The 21,914-nt window shown below is 54.2% G+C and overlaps 1 protein-coding gene across 1 annotated transcript; it reads left to right on the forward strand.

Moving 5' to 3' along the window:
* The first annotated feature begins 20,404 nt into the window (after positions 1-20,404).
* On the forward strand, positions 20,405-20,905 carry UBL4B (ubiquitin like 4B). Its single transcript, XM_059900877.1, has one exon. The coding sequence runs from the start codon at positions 20,405-20,407 to the stop codon at positions 20,903-20,905; it is 501 nt and encodes a 166-aa protein (XP_059756860.1).
* Positions 20,906-21,914: the final 1,009 nt, after the last annotated feature.

Here is a 21,914-nt window from a genome sequence, read left to right on the forward strand (position 1 = left end):
ATATTCCAGCCTTAATGAGACAACCCTAGAAAGAATGTTTCCACTTTTCTTAGCAGAGCTACAGGCAATTTTCCATGATTATGAGAAAACCCCAAGCGTGAGAACAGGCAGGTCATTTGAGCTCGACTTCCTGCTGCTGCTGATTCCCAGTGGTATTTCCCGCTCTTCCTGCTCCCTTGAGTTCTAGACTGGTATGTCCAGCTGTCCGTGTGTCCTCTCCACTTGCAGGCCTAAAAGGCGTCTCAACAAAGCAGAACTCTCCACTCCGCCGCAAACCAGCTTCTCTCGCAGGCGCCCCCCCTTCAGCTACAGGCACTGCCCCTCCCCAGTTGCTCAGGCCAAAGACCCACGTGACCCCTTTCCTCACACCCCAGATCCAGTCCATCCCTCATCCTGTTGGCTCCACCTTCCAAAAGTATCCAGAATCCAATGACTCTCCCCACCCCCTCTGCCCCCGTCCTGCTCCGTGTCCCCACCATCTCTTGCCTGGACTCTGCCCCGTACCTGGTCTCCCTTCTCCTCCCCGTTCTCCACACACCAAGGCCAAGAGTGATCTTTGGAAGTGAGAGGACTTATTGTATCACCACTCAGCTCAGACTCCTCCAGTGGCTTCTCCTGGCACTCAGAACCAAACTCAAACTCCTCCCGTGACCCGGGCCCTGGGCCTTTCCTTCTTCACTGCACCCTCTGCCCTGGGCTCGTCATGCTCCAGCAGTGCTGCCTTCATTCTACTTCTCCAACACCCCACCCACCTCGGGGCCGTGGCCCCTGCTGTTCTCTCTGCCGGGCGCTCTCATTCCTGATCCTCACACGGCTCCTGCTTTGCTCCTTCCCTTTATTCAGGTCTCCATGGAAATGGCACCTCCTTTGGGAGATGCCCTGACCTCTCTGAGACGGCACCTGCCCTTTATGCTGCTTTCTTTTTCCTCACGGCATTTACCACTGTTGACATCGCTTGCCTGAGAAAGTCTATTTCTCTTTCACGTTTCAGAGATAATTTCACGGGATACAGAATTCTTTCCGCACGTGAAATATTTCACTCCCCTTTCATCTTGTTTGCATGATGAAGAGTCTGAGGAGAAGTCTGATGTAGTTCTTACCTCGTTCCTCTGTGGGTAAAGCATTTTTTTTCCTTCTGACTTCTTTCGAGATTTGCTATTTGTCTTGATTTTCTGCCATTTCAGTGTGGTGTGGCTTTGTGTAGATTTTTTGGTATTTATCCTGCTTGGTGTCCTCTGTTGATGCTGTATTATATATTTACTTGATTATTTCTGTCCTGACTGTCTCCCACATGAGAATGTAAATTCATGAGGACAGGGACTTTGTCTAATTCACTGCTTTATTCCGCTGTCTGGAATAGTTTTGGAAGCTAGTGTCATTCAATAAATATTTCTTGAGTAATGAATGAGCAATCAAATATAGAGCCTCTAATAAGTTTGTGTAAGAAAGCAGTATCATGTAATGTAATTCATACTATAAAATGTCACTTTATGTTTTCTTAATTTGAGGTTGTTTAATCTATTTTTATATTTCAGCATGAAGTTGGCAGCTGCACTTTCTTGGAATAATATTAATAACAATGACTAGCACTTACCGAGTGATTACTACATGGCAAACACTTTGATGGGCTTCGCATGTATTAACTCAGTTAACCCTCACAAGAACTCTTTAAAGTATAATTATTATCCTCATTTAGAGATGAGGAAACTGAGGCACAGAGAGGTTAAGTAATTTGTTCAAAGTCACACAGATACCAAGAAGTGGAGCTAGAATTTGAACTCATGAAGCGTGGCCCCAAGTCCATGAGCTTCCATGAACCTAATGTCCGACTTCTGTCTCTATTTGCTCTTTTCATTGAGGTATAACTTACGTGGGCCAAGTGCACTAACCAAGAGTACAAATCAACAAATTTCCATGTACTCCCAGATCTGGAACTAGTACTTGCCTAGTGCCCCCCAGGCCTCCTGGTGTCCCTTTGATTCAGTTCCCCACAAAGTAACCCTTAGTCTAACCTCTATCACTAACTGATATTGGGAAAAACTGTCTTTTATCCTCTTTAGTTTTTTAAAAAAGTGTTAAAATACTTTTCTTTTGTCTGTTCTTTAATATCCTTACTTGATTAAATGAAAAGTAAGAACATTGAATAATAATTTCAAGCAAGTTAGACACCACCCCCTGCCTTCCCCCGCCCGGCGCTGCTCTCAGGTGCCTCCCTGAGTCTCCTAGATTGAGGAAGAGATAGGCCTTTTCGAGAAAATTCTGCTTGTTTGTCACTGTGTCAGGCCTATGGCAGGTATTTAAAACACCTGCTGATGGGTGGACAGATGGATTGGTCATCTGCAGAGATGCTCTATCCCTGCCCTTGAGGGGTTCCTGGAGAGAGACCTGTCTTTGGGGTGAAGGCTCCAAGCTGCCAGCTGGTAAGGTCGAAGGCTGCCAGCCTGGTACCAGGACCTGTCCATCACCTTCTGGGGTCCCCTGGCTGGACTCCCACACTCCCACCCTGTACTCACATGGCTAGAGTCCCCCTCAGACCTATAGCTGACTCCCCTGCTCCAGCCCCATCTAATGCCTGCTCAGAACTCACCGACTTCACAATCCCTAGCCTCTCTACTCCCGGGGCCCTTCCCTGAGTGTCAGCAGCAATTTCCTGGCAGGCCTGGTGACAGTAGCCTGAGCCAGCCCAGGGGAAACCCAATGCCATGGTGTCAGCAGCGGGTGTCCCTTGGTGTCTGGGGAATGGGGCTGAGACTGTGCAGAGCTGAGCCGCCCGAGGGGGTGGAAGAGCTACGACCACCCTGCCCCCACGGCTCCCTGTTCCTTCCATACTCAGTGCAGACATCTGTGCCCACTTGCCCTGCACCCAAGGACCCTGGCAAAGACACCTCTTTCCTGCTTCACAACTGGACCAAGGCTAAAAAGTCACCCACACGCCGGAGACAGTGCCTGGGGTGACAGTGCCTGGCTCTGGGCCGGCACACGTCCTTTTTAATCTTGCTCCGGCATTCAGAGAGAGGGCTGCATCCCAGGCCCCATGGATGGCCAACAGTCCGTGCCTTCTGCCTCTGCTTTTACCTTGTTGCTGGGTCTGTGCACGACAGCCACCTTTTCTGTTGTCCAGAATTCTCGTTAGGGGAGGACTGGGTCTCCTCTCTCCTCTGTATCCCCCTCAGGTCAGTAGGGTTATTTTCCGAGGACTGGTCCTTGAGTGTGGAGAATGCTCGTATTTTGTTTAGTCTAATTGCCTCTTAACACAATTGGATACTTACGAATTCTTCTATTCTAAATTTAACTGATGTGGCACTACTGCATGCACCGTTTTCCTGGATAATGTGTGTGTCCCCTGCCCTTGGCACAGAGCAGGGGCTAAGTGGAGGCTGGCTGCATTGGACTAGATCCACTTGACCTACAGAAGGGTGGGGAGACTCACGGCGGAAGGACGGCTCTCAGCCTGGTCCCAGCCTGGCGGGGCTGAGAGATGCATCCAAAGGCGTGGGCCAGTGGGTCAGTGGGCATTCATTTGGTTTGGGCCTAAGTCTTGGCTACTGTCCAGTTAAGCTCTTTTCTCATGGTCAGCAGACCCTTGGTTGTTGTTACTAGAACTTCTCTCATGTGGGCTGACTGAACAGGTGCCTCTCCCCGACCCCCTTCAGGCCTCTGCCTGGAGCAGAGCTGCAGACTCAGCGCTTGAGACTGGCCAGTCTCTTTCCCGGGAGCTCAGCCACCCTTCCCGGAGCCGTGGAATGTTGCCCTTGGGATTCATCTTAGAGGGTGCCTGAAAGTCCTGTCTCCTCCTCTGTCTCTTCCTCCAGAAGAGGAAGCTGAGGCTGAAAGTGCAGTAATTTGCTCAGGCTTGCCCAGCCATTTGAGATTCCATGGCCCAGATCTCCCCACCCCAAGTCCCTGCTGACCCAGGCTGTAATATGGCCCATGCTCCACATGTATTAAGCACTTGCAGCGTGCAGAGGTCTGAACTGTGCCTCAGGCTAGGTAAGAATGTCTCCAAATAAAATAATAACAGTTGTTCCCAAACTTGTGGATTTTATGGACCAATTAAAAATTAAGGGGATGGACATAGGTTTGACAATTATAATTTTGCCAAGAATAGGTTTTCTAGAAGTCCTACTTTCATCATGTTTTGTAACAAGAAAGAAGAATATTTTAAATCAGAAAAGGGACGATATTTCAAATTTAAAAGCTGACTAAATGTTACCATATACAGAATTCATTATTGATTTTTCTCTTTCACCTCTGACTGGTAAAAGCATCATCGTGGACAAAAGCCCTTCCTTGGACCTGCATTAGAAGACCCAGTACTGTCCCAAGGAGCCCATGCTTTGGTCTAAGGGGGAGTGGGGATTGGCCCAGAGGTCCAGCTATCACCTCATAGTCGCCTCCAGGCAAGGGTGGCCCAAAGTGTTGGAGTGTGACTGGGGCATGGGCAGAGCCAGTCCAGGCCTTTCTCCTGGTGCTCGTAAGGCCGGGGAGCAGGAGGGTTCTGGGAAGGGCCTCTGGGGGCTCTGCCCTTAACTGTCTGACGTTATTGTTTCCATCTGGAGGCTTTGACCTGAGAACTAGCCGAGGCTGTTCCATTCATGGGGGTTGGAGCACTGACTACATATCCTGAGGCTTCGGTGATTGTACCAGCTTCTTCTCTCCTTGGCTGTGTGACCTTGGACCAGTCCCTGAGCCTCTCTGGGCCGCTTTCCTTGGCTCACAGGGCAAATGTGAGGATAGCCACTCGGATAGCAAGTGTACAGCAGTGTAGCCACAGGGGCTTTTTAAAAAGCAGTTGCTCCAGGATCCCAGAGCACCCACTGGCTCGACATCAGAGCCCTTCCTCTACACCCCACAGCCTCCAGGTCTTCATCAAACCTGAGATCTGCCCAGGGATGTCATTATTTTTCCAGCCTCTTGCTCCTTCAGGCCTTGATTCCCTCAACCTGACCCTGACACCTCGCAATTTCCACTGGGCTCTGCGTGTTTGACTCACCGTCAGCACCTGTCCCCTCTGGTGCTGGCACATCTGGCATGAAGCTTGAGTCCAGACGCCATTGCTCAGACTCCGTGGTGGAGTCTGGCAGGGGTTTTTCCTGCCATTGGGTGGTGGAGACCGGGGTTGACTCTCCCTCACCTCTTTCCCATCATCCCTCATTCCAAAGGCCAGGAGGGAAGCCTCTTCTCTGGAAAAAATGACCCCCCGTTGGCTCTTCTGGGCTCCAGGGGGCTGCCCCAGCCTCACAGCACCCTCCCCTCCTGCCTCACACCAGTGCCAGCACGGGGACTGTAGGCTGCCAGCCCTCTGCACTCTTAGGGAAAACCTGTGTCTTTCCCTCCCTCCTTCCTATCCTTTTCATCCTCCCTCAGCCCCCAGCCCCCTGGCCCCCCAGGTCCTCTCCCTCTCAGCCCTTATCTGCCCCAGGATCTGACCTGCAGATGCACTCACTGCTCGGCGTGCTCCTGACCCTGGGATGGCATCACCGCCCAGCCTGCCTGCCCCGGGGCCAGCTCCGGCCTGCTCTCCTTCCCTTTAAAAGCCCCCATGTCTTGAAGCTGATTAAAACAAACACAGCTCATATTTTTGTTCTTAATCCAATTGTGCGCTGGGCTAGGGTTGGGGAGGGAGGATAGGATGACAAAAGCACATTCCTCGCCGTGCCAGGGGGGGAGAGTCAGACCGGGTACCCGCCAAGAAGTCCCCAGCAGCCGGGGAGACCATGCGTCCAAGTGGGGTGCTGTCCGACAGTAGTGGATGGGCCCCTCCCTGAGCAGGATTCAGTTGCTGCTCCCCGGGCAGGTCAGGAGGAGGGACAGATTCTCCAGGCCTTCCCAGAAGGGGAACGAGAGGCCCTTCTGGGAGCAGAGTGGCCAGATGGGGGGCAGGGGCTCCAAATAGAGGCCTTTATTCTCTCTAGTCTGGAAATGAGACAGAATCCTCTTGTCTCAGCTGACCCCTGTGACATCCCTGCTCAGCACTTGGCCTTGGAGTTCCTCAGGACACACAGACCCAGACACACACTGTGGACACCTTCCCCTGGTAGGCTAGGCCCATAGGCCCCTAAGAACTCTGTTACTGTCTGAGCCAGAGGTGATGCCTGCATCACCCTGAATTTCCTGATGAAGGAACCACCTGCTGTAGAGCATGGAGGGGAGGGAGGGCCCAGTGATGGTGCAGATGCTGCGTACAGAGTCCGGAGGCCAGGTGCCCGGGCTTGAATCTTACTCTGCTACTTACTAGTTATGTAGGCAAGTTATTTCATCTCTTTGCACTTCAGTTTCATCATCTGTAAAACGGGGTAGTAACAGCAGTACCTACCTCAAAGGGGTGTGAGCTGGGAACACAAACACTCAGAACAGTATGTGGCCCTGTATTGTATACTATACTAAATATACCATCTGTATTTGGCATATACTATACTGTATTCTGGCACTCTACTATATACTGCTACTATAAGAAATCTTGATCATTGTTATTATTGAAGGCAGGTGGAGGTAATCCTAGATCAGTCATCTAATAGCTGTGTGGTTCTAAGCAAATCATGCCTGTTCTCTGAGCCTCAGTTTGGCACCTGTAAAATGGGAGCAGACTCAACCTCAGAGAATGATGGTGAGGTTTAAATGTAATAATAACCACGAAAGTGCTGTGTTTATTGAATCTTAAAAATTATGTGATTTCATTGTTAAATGAGATCTTAAGGGACAGTCTTGTCCAAGAGAGGAGGGAATAAGATGGTTAGATCAAATAAAAAAGATAGAAAGGGAAAGAGGAGAAAGAAAAGGTACATACAAAGTGGAATGATCCAGAGAATGAGAATAGGGGTGAGACTAATGCAAAGGAAAAGGAGAGAATGAGGAGGGAGAGGAAAAACTAACAACAGCAGCCACAAAAATAGCAGAGAAGGAGGTTGATAGAGAAGACAGTCAAGAAAGGAGGGGCAGTGAGCAGGATGGAGAGGGGACACAGGCAGACCTCAGTGAGGGGTCTCGGAGTCTGCCTTGGGAGCCTGTAGGGCTGGGCTTCCTCCTTGGCTGAGGTCTCCAGGCAGGAGAAACAGGGAGACCCTGGGAGCAGGTGGAGACCCTGGCCGCTTCTTCCTCTCCACCAGGCTTCTGTCAGCTCCCAGGCTGCCCCACCCCATCCCCACTGCCCATGCACTGAGCCAGAGAGATCTCTTCACCGAGTAGGGTCAGAGGCCCAGGTGGGGAAAACTCTCCCGGGCTCTTCTGTGAGGCTGCTGGGATGAAGCTCTAGCTCTACATTGGAGAGATGCTTAATCATCTTTCCCCCAAATCCTTAGATGTTTATAGCTTCAGTCTTTCAGGGCTAAACAAGATCTTAAAAATCCATTGTTTGAATGCTAGTCTGAACAGCTCGCCTGCCTGGCCAACTCCAGAATGGGCTGAATACCTCTTAGGACAAGACCCTCCCTGTCCTTCAGAGGAGTTTGCTGGGCCCCTTCCAAGACTGATCCACAGTTACTGTGACTGCAAATCAGTCAGTTGATCAATACCAACTTTGTGCGACCTTAATTTGAGCCCTATCTGAATGACAGAGGGACCAGTCAGAGGGACACCCTGTCAGGCTGCCTGGTCCATTGAGGGTGGGTGGCCAGCTTGGCCTTGCTGAGGCATCCTCGCCTCCCAGGTTCAGGGCTCTCTCATTCTCCTTCCCTGCCCCATGATCACTTGCTTTGGGCTGTGACAATTCCCCACACCACAGCTAGAAACCACGATGTATCAGTAGGTCAGGGAGAGGAGGACTAGAAATGGCCCGTAAAAGTCTCGGGCTCCCCATAAATGCAGAGCAGACCTTTGAAAGCCCAAAGCACTTTTATGTGCTAGTTAAAGGGCCTTCCTGTTGTGTCGCCAGGATTTACAGGGAGGTGGGTGGGGGAATGGGGTGAGGTGAGGCCAAGTGCAGCCTCCACCTACTGACACTCCCCAGGCTTTTCAGAGCTTCAACTCTCTGGGTCCCAGAGGAGAAGGGAGCAAGGGGAGGGCTTAGCGACTTCTCAGCTGTCACACTCCATTTACCAAGCAGCGACTGTGAGGCTCTTCCTCGGTTCTTTGAGATCCTGAAGCAGCTCGCTGGGGCGGTGGTGACCAAGGCAGGGACATATTCCAGGCCAGCAATGCCCACAGCCAGGGGGAAGGAAGCCCTGGAAACATAGGCAGAGGCCAAGCTACCCATGTGGTTTTCAAGCACGTAGGAGCAGGACAATCCAAATGGCTTCATTTGGAGAGTTTGTTCCATGGCCCATCTTGCCATGCCCTATGTCTGATGCCAGCATTAAGGGATCATGGGGAGAGCGCTGGGCATCTGCCCCCATCTCGACTCTGTGAGTTAGGGATGCCCGTCCATCAGCCTGTCTCCACAGGGCACCCTGTAGGAATGCGATGTCCATGAATTTAAACTTCAAAAAATAAAAATAAAAAAGGGAAAGGCCCCATAAAGTGAGTGTGCTATTCTGGCCACTGTCCCTCATGGAATGATGAGTTTACTTTCCTCTCTGGGAGAGCTGAGAAGGACCCTCCCTGACCCGTGTGGCGGGGCAAGCTGCCCCTCTCTGTTCTTCCACAGCGTCCTGTGCTCACACCCCTACGCGGACTGCCAGCATCGTGTAAAGACCCGGTGTGTTCTGAAGGAAAGAACCAAAGAGTCTGGCCACCCCTGGAGCCAGGCGTCGTGCCGGGTGATTCACTCACATCGTCCCATTTCAACCTCCCACTGCCCTGCGCAGGAGACACCAGCATCCTCTGCATTTTATAGTTCAGGACAGAGAACTAGCATTTGCCAAGCTCTTCTCCTTTATCAGACCCTTTTGAGAAACTGTACATTCATTCTCCCCTTTAATCTTCCCGGCCTCCCAGCTGAATAATATCAACCCTGATTTGTATATGAGAAAACTGAGGCCAATAGAAGTTCAGTGAGTCAGGGAAGGTCCAGGTGGGTAGTGCCCAGCCCAGAGCTCTCTCCCCCTCCCTTTGTTTCATTTGAGCTGTAGGTCTCCCTCAGTCCTCGTGCTCGGAGGCCAGGGTACGGGGGGCGGGGGGGGGGGCGGGGAGAAAAGCCCTGCTGATGTCTGAGGTGTCTCAGCCTTTGGCTCTCAGGCCTGACTTGTCCTTGTCTTTCTAGCAGCCCCATTCCCTGGCTCTAGCTGCCCTCTCCTGGATCGCTTCATCCCGCCTGGGGAGCAGCAGCCAGAGCACATTCAGCCTCCTAGGCTTGGGGCCCTGGGGCCCTGTACCCAGGCAGGGGGATCTCTGCATTGACTTCGCTCTGACCCCTGTCCCTGGCCTGCTGGCCCCAGGTGCCCATTGTGACCTCAGGCCTCTGGCATTCTTCCCTGACGCTGCAGCTCCCCTCTGCTCCTCTGTGACCCTATTGAGTTTCCCCAGGTCTGGCCAACCAAACACTGCCATATGGGGGAGAGTTACATTTCCTGTATATGTGTCAAAATATCTGAGAGGATGTGAAATAGATCAGACATGTATAAAAATAAACTTCTACGGGGTGACTGACTACTCCCCTCCAGGGGGAACCAGCGATTCACTCTTCATCTGGGGCCCAGAAGCTTGGCTGGGGCCTTGGGGACCATTCCCCACACCCAGCTCCCCATGGCTGTCCTCCCTCATTTCCTTGGGCTGGGCTTCAGCTCCTCTCCTGGAAGGCATTCTCCCAGGGGTCCATGGGCATGGAAACCCCTCTAAAATAGGGCTGAAAATAGCAAGTTACCTCTCTGGTCCCAGTTTCTTGATAGGGGTAGCAGGTCTTGTTCTTTGAGCTCCCCTTTCTCTCTGGCAATCTGTGATTCTACCACCCAGGGGTTCCCAGGCTAGGCCACAGCAGGGCCATCTCATCACCTCTTCTACTGAGAAGAACACAAGGATTACATCTCAGTTGTTCTTTTCCTGTTGCATTAGGCTGAGGCCTGGTGGACCGGAGTGCAGGGGTCTTTCTGTCCTGGCACCCCTGCTTGAGTTTACCATGAAGGCTTGTCAAGGGCATCTGCTTGTCAAGGTCATCTACGTCTCCATCCTCCTGCTTCTGGCTAACTGGTTCGATTAAACAGGGCTTGTTCTCTTTACTGCTAAGAGTTTACACGAAGCAGCATCCCAGTTTCATATCAGAAATTTCTCCCTAAATGTTACCTTAAATCCTTCTGAACCCAGATCCCCTTTTACCCTTCTCCCCAGCCATGAGCTGGAGAGGGTGCACTGTGGTGCACAGCTCGGGCGATTCCTGCACTGACCAATTTGTGACCCCTCAAGCAGCTGGGTGAGAAGAGCCGATCTGCCAACCCACGGGATTCCCACCAGACCCTGTTCTTGGGCCATTGGTTCCTGTCTGGCAAAGAACCCAGCTCGGTCGCTTCTGCCTTTCCTCAGCCAAGGGGCCAGAGGGTCTCAGGGCTGAAGACCAGAGATCCCTAGCACCTAAGCTTAGTCAGAAGCCATAGGCCAGGGCCTTGTTTCCACTTCCCCACAACTCTCCAGGCTGGAGCCTTCCTCTTCTCGTCTTGGCTCCCACACCCCGCTTCCTGGCCCCAGGGTTGTCACTGCAGACACACCACTCCTAACAGACACTGGCGTCTGATGGGCAGCTGCCATCCTGCCAGGAAGCCGGTGCCCAGAGCTAGGGCTGCAGGACCAGCTCTCAGCCTCCATTCAGCCTGGCCCTCCCATCACCCAGCCACCTGCCCGCTGCCTCCCAGGCCTCTTTTGAGCACCTTGTGTCCAAACCAACTGAAAATGCCAGACACAGCCTCAAGCCATCAGTTACTGAATCTGAGGTACAGAGTTCTGCTGGGTGGGAAGACACAAGTATATTAAGGGTGTCAGTGGGGGACAGTATTTTGGAGAGGCCAAGGGAGGGGCAGGGCTGACAGCTGGCTCGTGGCTCCCTGGACATTCTCTAGTTCTCTCCAAGGCAAAGAGCCCCTGCCACCCTCGGATCTGGTCCTGCTGCTGTGTGCTCCCTGCATGACCCTGAGTCCTGCTATCCCCGACCCTTAACTCTTAATCAGTCTCCTGTGAGTGAGAATAATGGGTTGACTTGTCTAGGAGTCCCAGGAGCATTTGTTAGGAAATGGACTTAATGTCCAAAATGTCCAGGGTGATATTCTTACAGCTGAGAAGCTCTTGAGCCCATCCATGTTGGTGACCCTGGGAGGGCCATCAGCTGGGATCTCAGGCTGCCGGTCCAGCAGCTGGTCTCTTGGGTTTCCAAACCAGGACTGACTCAGTTGAAGAAATTCTGATATCTCCTAGGAAGGGTGAGGCAGCTCCTGACTGGGCCCGAGTTTTTCCATTGGTTGATATGGCCCATGCTGCTCCCTGGAACATCCAACCAGCTGTTGGTTGGATTAGAAGTTTTCCCTCTTGCTTTTGGCTACAGCCTTTTCTAATGACTGGCTGCATGTGGTTAGTACTGCCAGCTGGAAGAGCAAGAAGTCAACCACTACAGGATCAGCAGTCTGCCCAGCCCAATGTCCCACCTGCCAGCTGGACCTCCTTGTGGTTATCCAAGCCCAAATCAAATCCAAGTTCACTAGCTCCTTTGTCAGCTGTAATTCGGTCCCTCCTCTCCTGACAGAGGCCTGCCTGCCATGTAATTCAGTTCCCCCAAGCCCAGCCTCACCTAGTCTGTTCCCAGCTTTCTTTCCTCTTTTCTCTCTGGACCTCCATTTTGGTCTCAGCGTCTTTGGGGCAACGGTCTTGTGGCTGGTTACATGCCGTTTTCCCTGGCAGGAGACTGCCTTTAGATCAATTCAGGGAAGGGGGCTGGTGGGCAAGAATCTCAACCAAGGGCTGGCCTGAGCATCCTTAGGTCAACAGCCAGGCTGAGAGGGTGGCACAGCTGCCCTGTTGGAGGACCAGCCTTGGCATCTCATCAGGAGTGGCAAGGGGCCCCTTTGGTCCTGCAGAATCAGTGTGGCAGCATATGATGGCCACTGACTTCTCCATCCAGACCCAGTGGTGGACTCGCAAGACCGGCAAGAGCGGGAGATTGTTCAGGGCAGGGCTCTGTGGGTACCTCCTCTGTCCTCAGTTTTAATGCATCATGTTTGATCTTTGCTGCATGGTGGAGGGTTCCTGCCACTCTGATTGATGACACAGATCTTCAAAGAGCAGTCATCCCTGGAGGGAGGGGAAGATTAATCAAAGCTGTTCCCAGGGGGGTACCCGCCAATGCTAGGCCCTCCAGGACCACTCTGGCCCTCAGCTGGATCTATGGACCCAGCTACCACCATTCTGCCTGACCCAGGAGCCCCTTTGTTTCTCCATTTAATCTGGTTTAGATGTGAATAAATCTTTTTTTCTTATTGTTGCAGCCAAGACAAAACTATAGATTTTTTTCTTTTTTAGGAAGCGAAAGGGGAAATAGTACTCAGGAACTGAAGGACACATGATGGGTTACAGAGCATCAGTCCTAATGGATCCAGAATCTGCCCCATAATGCTCCACGCGACCTGGCATATCAGGCCCTGCCTCAGCCACCAGGACCCTGTAGCTATCCCCACTCCCTGGCCCCAAGTGAGGAAGGCAGTTTCCTATTTCGCCCCACACATCCCTCCCCAGATCTCTGACACTATCTGATTGTTTGCTGCTCACAGCCTCCCGGAGGACTTTAAATTAAAGTTGGCCTGGAACGAGGCTTTTCACAGTTAGCTCCCCCCATGCAGTCCTGATGGATATTGAGAAGCCAGTAATGGCTGGTTCTGCCTTCGCTTTCTTCCCAGAGCCTCATGCCTGTCCCTTTTTCTAGGACAGAAGAAAACTGCTTCTCTCCCTCTCACCTGCCCCTCTGGTGCCCCACCTGCCAAGTCGGAGTCCAGCCTGAGCCCCACCTTTTGCCCCTGCTAGGTTTGCAGAGCAGAGATTACTCCTCACGGTCTAGCGCAAACGTCTGGCACGGATTTAGTGTGTGAGGAATGTTTGTGGAACGCAGGCGCAGATGCAGCACGAATAACCAGCGCTGGCTCGGGCAGCTGAGCACCCCCCTCACTCCCAGGGCCCACTGATGCTTCCTTCTCCGAGGAGTCATCTTGCTGACTTCTGAGGGTTTATAATACACCCCTTTAAAGTTCAGAGCACATTTAGTATGTTTAAATGAACGTCAGATACCGTGGCTACAGGCTGAAGCAGACTATCTTTTATCATCTGAAATCATGCAGCCCTGGGGTGCAGATGGGCTGAGAGGACACCCAGTGTGGATCACGGTTGAAGCACCCCCAACTGAGATGACAGGCCACCAGCCGCGCCGTGGGCAGTGTCTCCACCAGGGCCCACTGGGGAAGGCCCTGGGGAGGAGGGAACTCCCTCTCTGCAGCAGTGCTGGCTGGGCGTTCCTACAGCCCTGGTAGAGCGCAAAGATGGCGTGGGAAAGAAAGCCCCTTTGCAGATCCTAGCTTAGGTTGGAGGCGTGTGTGTGTGTGTGTGTGTGTGTGTGTGTGTGTGTGTGTGTGTGTGTGAGCTGGGGGCTGCTCCTTTGGGGCTTCTACGTGCACTGCAGGGATTTAGGGTGAGACGTGGAGAATTCAGAGAAGTTTCAGCTGCAGTGAACACTTGTATGAAGGTGACTGGCCCCTGCCTGGTTATCCTGCCCCCTCTCTCGCCCCCGCCCACCATGCTACGCCTACACTGAGTCCCACACTCTTACACGTGGGCTTGTGCATGCTGGACCCTCAGCCAGGGTGCCCTTCTTGCCTTTTTCACGGAGAGAAGCTCCTGCTTCTCCTTCAGACCCACCCAGGTCCCTCCCTGGTGAAGCTTTCCTCGCCTGGCCCCCGCCTCCTCTTGGAGCTGGGAGTTCCTTCCCCTCCATGGTCAAGTTTATGCCCAGTGCTAAAATGACAGGTTTATGTGTATGTGTCCCCCACACGGGGACGTGTCTTTCTATCCTTTCTTCCTGCCTCAGCACCTGGCACAGCGCCCAGCTCAGGGTGGGCACTGATGTCTGTGCTCAGAGCATGCATGACCCGTGCGGGTCGGGGGGCGGGGACGACGGGCAGTCTGTGGGAGGACGGGGCTCATCTCCAGATGAGGCTCTGGGCCCAGTCCCAGTCCTGTGCGCCCAGGCCCCAAGGGGGCGGAGGCCCTAGGCCCACTCCGTTGGGCCTGCTGGAGCCGCCCAGGGAGGTCACCAGTGACATCTAGTGGTCACAGCAGGCTGCAGCCCTACAAGGTTTTCCAGAAGGTGTGAGTCTTGAGTTGCACGTATCTGCTCTGGGCTGGGCTTCTGAGCGGTTCCCAGCCAAGGGCCAGCAGGCCAGCAGCACAGGGCAGGACCTAGGTGGTTGGGTGCAAGGACCGAGGCCTGGAGGGAGGCTGGGCAACCCACAAGTCAGAGACTGCAGTCCACGTCCGCTGGGCTCCGAGGCCCCCTGCCATCTCCTTCCCTCCTGCTCCAGTTCCCTCTCCCTGCCCGCCCAGGCTCGGGCCCATCTGCCTCAGCCTCAGCCCCTTAAGACCATGTCCGGGGGCTTTGAGGTCCCCACTGGAGCAGCCACAGACCCACTTTGCTACAGCTACTGAGACAACCAGTGCCAGCCAGTGGATGAGGGACGAACGATGGGCCTCATTTACCTACCAAACACCTACCCTGGAGGGCACCCAGGGTGGAGGGCACCCAGGGTAGGGGCCACCTAAAGAGCTGCCTGCCCTGTCCTGGGCCAGCCCTCACTGGCCTGCACAGAGCAGCTCTGGGAGACCCCTCCTCAAAGGGGCAGGGGGTCCCTGGTCACAGCTACAGGCGGTGGCACAGGCTGAATGGGGTGTTGAGCAGCGCGGTGGTGGGCCTGAGGGCAGCCTTTGCGGCGGGGCTGTGTCGGGGACTTGCCCGTGTCCCACCTGCCTGCTGCTCAGCGCTCTCTCCTGCAGGCCTTGCAGAGCGCGCCCTGTGTGCTCAGGAAGTGCTGGATGGGGGGCTGCTGTGGGGTGGAGGAGGCATGGGGTGCCGGAACCAGGATTTCAGGCATTCCACGCCCGGACTCCACTTTCTCTGCCAAAGTTTTCCCGTGAACCATTTCCAGGCTATAAGGAGAGGGGAAGAAGGATGCTGTTCTCAGCAGGGAGGCCTGCAGAGGTATTTATTGTCCTTTTTTTGCAGTAACAATTCCTTCCTGTTTCTTCTGTTCCCCCTCTTTCCTTTTCTGGCACAAGTGTCCTTTTGTACCTTCTCCCTGCTGCCTCTGTAGGGCTCCTCCGCCCTGCCCCTCACTCCTACCCCCTTCCTCTAATCCCTCCGGACTTCTCCCCTTTCTAAGCATCTCCTGCGCTCAGCCCTCTTGTTCTCCACCCCTCCCTCCTCTCCGCTGTTTCTGTGGCTCCATCTGCCTTTCTTCTGCGCGCTTTGTCTCCATTCCCGTTTCTCAGCGTCTCTTAGTCCCCCTCCACCCAGCCTTTCCCCCCGCCGCCCCGCCCCCGCCTCCCCTGGAAGGTCAGTTTGACATTATTAAAGTGTAATAATAACTTGATAACTTGCCCAGGGAGTGAGGTGGGCAGAAGCATAGCGCACCTTTTTCATGAGCCTTTTGCAGGGCACCCCTGCCACCAGCTGTCAGCCAGCATCTCTCGGCCGCTTCCTCCCTTGGCCTGCTAGGTCTGCAGAGGCTGCTCTGTCCGCCTACCTGCGCCAGCAGGAGAGCTCAGCCCGCCTGTGGGGAATCACACTTGGGCATGTATCTTCATGCAACGGGGTCTTCCTTGACAGTTGGGGGTGAGAGCTCACATCCCCAAGTTTTTATAAATACACACTGAATGTCTTTATGGGTCAGACACTGTGCTAAGGTCCTGGGGGCATGACCTGCCTCTTGTGACCTTTACAAGAGAGGGGAGGCGTTAGACAGGGGACACAAATGAGGCGCGAGGAGCAGGCTGCTCGAGGCAGCCCCAGGCTGGCAGCTGGACCCTCGGCTCTTATCCTACAGAGTTCAAGCCCTCTGTGTACCAATGTCCAGGAGTCCTGCCAAGGGCTCCAGGCACGTAAGGGTTCACAGACCTGTCCCAAAGCACCCTCCCCCTGCCCACTCTTCCCCTCTTGCAGACTTAGTGCTGGTTTCACAGTGACACAATTGCATTTATAGTTGTTTGTGAGAGGGGTTGGGACCCACCACTGACCAGCGTTCTCTCTGTACACATTTGTTCCTTTCCCTCAAGTCGCAAAACCCACTCATTCCCATTAATCGTCCCCGCTAATTATGGCAATCATTGTCTGATTGCCTGTTCTGATTACACAACTACATTTTCTCATGCTAACTGCATACTGAAGACAAGCAATTGCATGGGAAAAAATTATGAGATTTCCAAGCTCCAAATACAATTTGAGGGCCCAGCAACATGCCTCCACTGTCCCCCTTGGGCAATGGGGGCTCCAACACAGAGGCAGAGGTCAGTGGTGACCATCTCTCAGCTTCCGGGGACACTGCTAATTCTAAAGCTTCTGTCCTCATGGCCCACTAGCACACTGGGACTCTCTAGACCAGGAAGCCTGATTTGGAAAGTGTGACCCAGCATCTGTGGCCCTTGAAGCCCCTGTCGCAGAGGTGCCAGCCTGCAAGTGGCCACTAGCCTTGGGGAGATGGAGCCTGAGCTGTAGTCTTACCTGCTTGTAGAGGCCCAGGCCCCAACATTTTTCCCCCAGTGGCTGCCAGTGTCCCGGGCAGATGCATCTAGGAGGGCAGGCTGAGGCAGGTGGCTGGTTCTCATCTTCCTCCAAGCTCAGGACTCTGGCCCCTGCCACTTTCCTGAGATGTCCCATAGCCTGGGAGAGAGATTGCAGGCCACTCCCCTCCCCAGTTCACCTTCCTTCATCTCCTGCAGAAGACGACTCAAACCTTGGCCCCCAGGAAGCCTTCCTATGTTAGCTCTGCTCAGGGTGACTCCCACCGAAGCTCCCCTCCCTCCGATCCTGTCCACCCCACTGTTTGTCCACCACAGGGTCCTCCCATCCGGGGGCTGGGAACTCCCAGATGGCCGAGGAGAAACCTCATCCACCCTTTGCTCCCTCAGCACAGACAGACACTCTGCCATCACGGAGTCCATGGGGGCCACCACACACTGTATGTACATCTGCAAATTCTATCTTATTCCAGATGCACCAAGGGAGGTGGCTATTTAAAGAATACTATAGAAGATCCTTGGGTAAAGACTGGAATCACTTCCTGATTTACTTTCTATGTAATTTCAGATTGTCGTCTCTCTAGGGGAGAAGGAGAGGCTGCAGGCAGGTTCATAGCCCTCCACAGCCTGCCGTACTGGACACTGCGTCCTCCTGCATGGCTCGGCCTGTTTAAATTTTGTCGTCTTCATTCAGCAAACATGCATGCGAGGCCTTCTGTGTACCAGGCTCTGTGTGCTGGAGGCAGGGGATGTGAAGACAGATGAAGCCTGTTCCTGCCCTTGCGAGTCACTGAGGGAGACACAGACACATGTAAGTGCATCAACACAGGTAGCGTTCAAGGCGGGTAATTGTTGCACAGAGGGAGGTGGGATTACCTCCACCCAGGACTGGGGAAAGCAGGGAAGTCTTCATGGAGGAGGGAGTTTTTTTTTTTTTTTTAACATCGTTATTGGAGTATAATTGCTTTACAATGGTGTGTTAGTTTCTGCTGTATAACAAAGTGAGTCAGCTATACATATACGTATATCCCCATATCTCCTCCCTCTTGCATCTCCCTCCCTCCCACCCTCCCTATCCCACCCCTCTAGGTGGTCACAAAGCACCGAGCTGATCTCCCTGTGCTATGCGGCTGCTTCCCACTAGCTATCTATTTTACATTTGGTAATATATATAAGTCCATGCCACTCTCTCACTTCATCCCAGCTTACCCTTCCCCTTCCTGTGTCCTCAAGTCCATTCTCTACATCTGCTTCCTTATGAGGAAGGAGTTTTTAACCAGCGTTTTGAAGGATGAGTTGAAGAGTTCAAATGAAACAGGCAAGTTGAAGAAAAGGCGGGTTGACGTGGCTGGAGTGGAGGATGCAAAGTGGGGAAAGCTGGGTGGAAGCAGAGCCAGGTCGTGACGCCCTTGGATGCCAGGCTGAGGAGCTAGTTTTGATTCCAAAAGCAAAAGGACGAAACCGGATGGTGTCACTCGGAGGAGTGCCACCCAATCAGCTGCCCCTTCCCTGCCTCCCTCCTCATCTCCTCTCCCCGACCAAATGAGCCCTCTTATTTTTTCTGTCCACCCCTCCTCTGCATCTCCACTGACCCCAACCCAGTTCAGACTGCAGCTGTCCTCCAGCCTGTGGCTCGGAACTCACGGTGCATCTCCTCCTTCCAGTCCCGCCCCCTTGGGGCCATTCATTCTTGGGGGAGATTCCTGGCTTTTGAGCTTAGTTTGTTTATGGACTTGAATTTGGTCACCTGCCAAGAGTGAGAACAAGGGCTTAGGAGGAGAGGGGAGGGCAGCTGAGTTTGTGGCCTCCATGGGTGTTTTCTTCCGCTGCCCAAGGCTGCCAGAGCCAGCAGAGAGAGGTGGAGGCAGGAGCGACCAGGGCGGGGAATCGGCCCAGGGCTATGGAAGGGCAAAGTCTGGAGAGTCCAGGGACATTGGCAACAGTGTCAATCAAGTGTAGCCCAGGCTGAAGCAAAAGGAAGGAAAGGAGGAGGGAGAGAGGAGGCGAGGAAAGAAGTAGGTGCCTGCCGAGCGCAGCCCTGGAGCACGGAGGGCTGGGGGGAGGTGAAGGCGTCCCTGACAGTATCCCCCCACCAGCTGTGGACATCAGCCAGGCCTTCACGCTCACTCATTTCCAAAATGAGATGATCACCTTCCTCACGGGCTGAAATGTGCCAGCAGTTACAAAGGGCTTGGCCCAGGAGAGCTAAAAGTTGAACTGAAAACTCCCAAGGCAGCAGCAGTGGCTGACACTGCGGAGGCCCCGTCATGCCCCTTCCTTACTGGTCTTGGAGCCCTGGGCGCCTGCGCCGTGCCTGGCACACAGAGGGCACTGAGCAGACCCTGCGGGAGGCAGGACTCGGCAGTGGCAAAGACGTGAGCTCTGCTGCCTGCTGGCCGTGTGAGCCCAGCCCCATTGTCTCCTCTGGCAGGTGGAGGAAAGGACAGTACCCGCCCTGGAGGTTGGGAGGGGTGGCTAAGGCCATGCCCGTGCTGTGGACCCTGCTGGTGGCCCAGCCTGAGCCCCTCAGTGCTCCCGTTCCTTAGGATGGGCTCTGGTGGATTCATTTCAGCAAAAAGGGCTGGGCTGGGGTGGGGTTAGTTGGCTTTGGAATTCAAAGGTCATGAGGGATTTTTTAAGTTCTAGGGTCTTGTTTCAAGAGTGGGATCCAACCCATGAGAGGACAGGGTGTCATCCCTGGCAACCCTCAGGGGAGTAGTCTGTCACTGGGATGGGAGCGGCCAGCTGCCATCGCCATGCTTCATAGCTACTTATTTGTCCTGGCATCTCCCTCGGGTTGTCCCATTCTTTTGGATGAGTAGGTTTTAACTGGGACAAGAGAGAATTATTTTTGAGTGGGGGATGGGGGGGGAATGGGGAGAGCTGAAGTTGCTGCCAGCACCTGCAAGTCTCTGCCCAAGGGTCTTCTCTGGTCATGGGAGCATGCTCTGCACGCGTTCAGACCACAGGTGCCAAGGAGTTAGTACCCCACTGACCAAAGGCAGGACCGAGAACACATGGATCCAGCCTCCTTGCTTCCCCGGCAGCATGGCAGGTGTATTCCACGAGGCCTCCCAGAGCGCCTGGAGGGACTGAGGGCTCCCAGTTGACTGCAAAGGCAATCTGCTCACTGATGCAATGGGGGCTGCCCCACCCCCCATCGTCTTGCTTTCTCGCCCACCTACTGGCGCATCCTGGGGTCACCTCCCAACTAAATACCTGCACGGGAATCCCTGTCTCTGTGTCTGGGAAACCCAATCCAAGAGAGCATGTCAAGTGCGTGATAGAAAGAAGACACTTGATAAATTAGGGCAGAAAGTATCTATTGTGATATGATCTCTCTCCCCCCAGGGACGGGTCCGGCAGAGAGGGCACCCAATATGTAGTGCTGAATGAGTCAATATGGACATGTTTCCTTCTGTCACCCTGTCCTTTGGGCCCTCCCATTCCCCCTCCTGCTCTCCTTTCTCCTAGCCCTATGTTTTCTTTCCTGACCCTCCTTTTCTCCTCTTCTCTCCTCCTTTCTCCTCTCATGGAGGAAGGATGTTCTGTGTCCCAAATGCCCCTCTCACTTCCCTGATATCCCGCTCTGGAAATGAGCCTTCTGACAGGCAGCATTGTGACATCACCGTGCATTGGCCAATGGCTGTCTTCCTGGGCCGGGCCCTCCTGGGACCACCACCTTCCATTGATAAGGAGAAGCCACCTTCTCCTGCAGAGCCCCTTAACCCTCAGGGCAGCCGCTGGAGCATGAATCCCTCCTGATTCCGCCGTCGGCCCGATGTTCCTCACAGTCAAGCTGCTCCTGGGCCGGAGATGTAGCCTGAAGGTGTCGGGGCGAGAGAGCGTGGCCATGCTGAAGAAGCTGGTGTCTGAGCGGCTGCGGGTGCCCGAGGAGCAGCAGCACCTGCTCTTCCGCGGCCAGCTTCTGGCGGATGACAAGCATCTCTCCGACTACTGCATTGGGCCCAATGCCTCCATCAATGTCATTATGCGGCCCCTGGAGAAGACGGTGCCCGAGGAGGCCCACCAGCCCCAGCCTCTGTGGCACCATCTGGGCCAGGTCCTAGCCAAACACTTTGGGCCCCAGGACACCGAGGCACTGCTGCAGCTGCTGAGGCAGGAGCACGAGGAGCGCCTGCAGAGGATAAGCCTGGGGGAGCTGGAGCAGCTGGCGCACTACCTCCTGAGCAAGGAGCCGCTCGCGGAGCCCGCGGGGGAGCGGAGGCCTGCGGCTCAGAGACCCGGAGACGAGGAGGAGGAGGAGGAGGCCGATCAGTAAACCGGCCATCCTGCTCATTTGCGCACTCAAATTCGCCCAGCCTCATCCTTAAGCGTTCCCTGGTGACTCCCCACTCGTTCCTGCGGATGTAGATGCGTCTTCACCCCTTTTTGAAATTTCAAAGTAACTGGAGGGATTTTGGACCCCTCTCTCCTCTCTTGGGCCTGTGGTTTCCCCTCTGAAACACAGAATGATCCCCTCCCCATCACCATCCTCTAGAAGGGTCTCTGATCACCCCATGGGCAGCCTGAAAGGGGGCGGTCAAAGGCTGCTTGCCCCTTGTAGGCTGGGCACTGCCTCCTGGGCAGCCGTATGCCCAGCAGCAAGCCAGGCTGTCAGCACACCTCCATGGCTCTAAACAGACCCTCTTTCTCCTTGGGGACAGAAAGACAGATAATGTGAGTTCATTTCTTCCATCCCCAGGCCATGGCGCCCACCCCCCAGGCCTCCTGACAGCCAAGGGTAGAGAAGTGCCAGGTAGCTGTCTCTTGCTCTTTGGGTGAGGCTCTCCCTGCTGTCTGCCTGCTTGTGCTTCCACAGTTTAAGGGGCAGGGGCAGGGGCAGCAGAGGTAGGTGTGGGGGGAGAGCACCTACTGTGTGCCAGGCCTGGAGCTCTCAGGGAGACACACACAGACCAGGAAGAGCAGGAAGCTTAGGCAGAAAAGGCGGTTGCATCGTCGCACATTCACCGTGGCCACTGTGAACGGAGCCGTTCCCCAACCTCTCCCTGCCCCAAGTCTCATCAATCACCAGGTCTCACTGAGCACCCCCATTTCCCGCCCACCACTGCCCAGGCTTCCCAGGAGCAAAACTGGTACCAGCTGGGATCCTTGCCCTCACAGAGCGTGCAGCCTAGATGGAGAGAGAGGTCATAAATGTGACAAGTAAAGCAGCAACATAAAACCAGAGTACAGCCTGCGTGACTAAAACCCAGGCACCAGCTGCAGCCTTGCAGGGCTCTGGGCTCAACGTGGAGGGGCCAGTGTCCATAGACTACAGGAAAGCCAGG

This window comes from Balaenoptera ricei, chromosome 1 (genome assembly GCF_028023285.1).
Source record: "Balaenoptera ricei isolate mBalRic1 chromosome 1, mBalRic1.hap2, whole genome shotgun sequence".
NCBI lineage: Eukaryota > Metazoa > Chordata > Mammalia > Artiodactyla > Balaenopteridae > Balaenoptera > Balaenoptera ricei.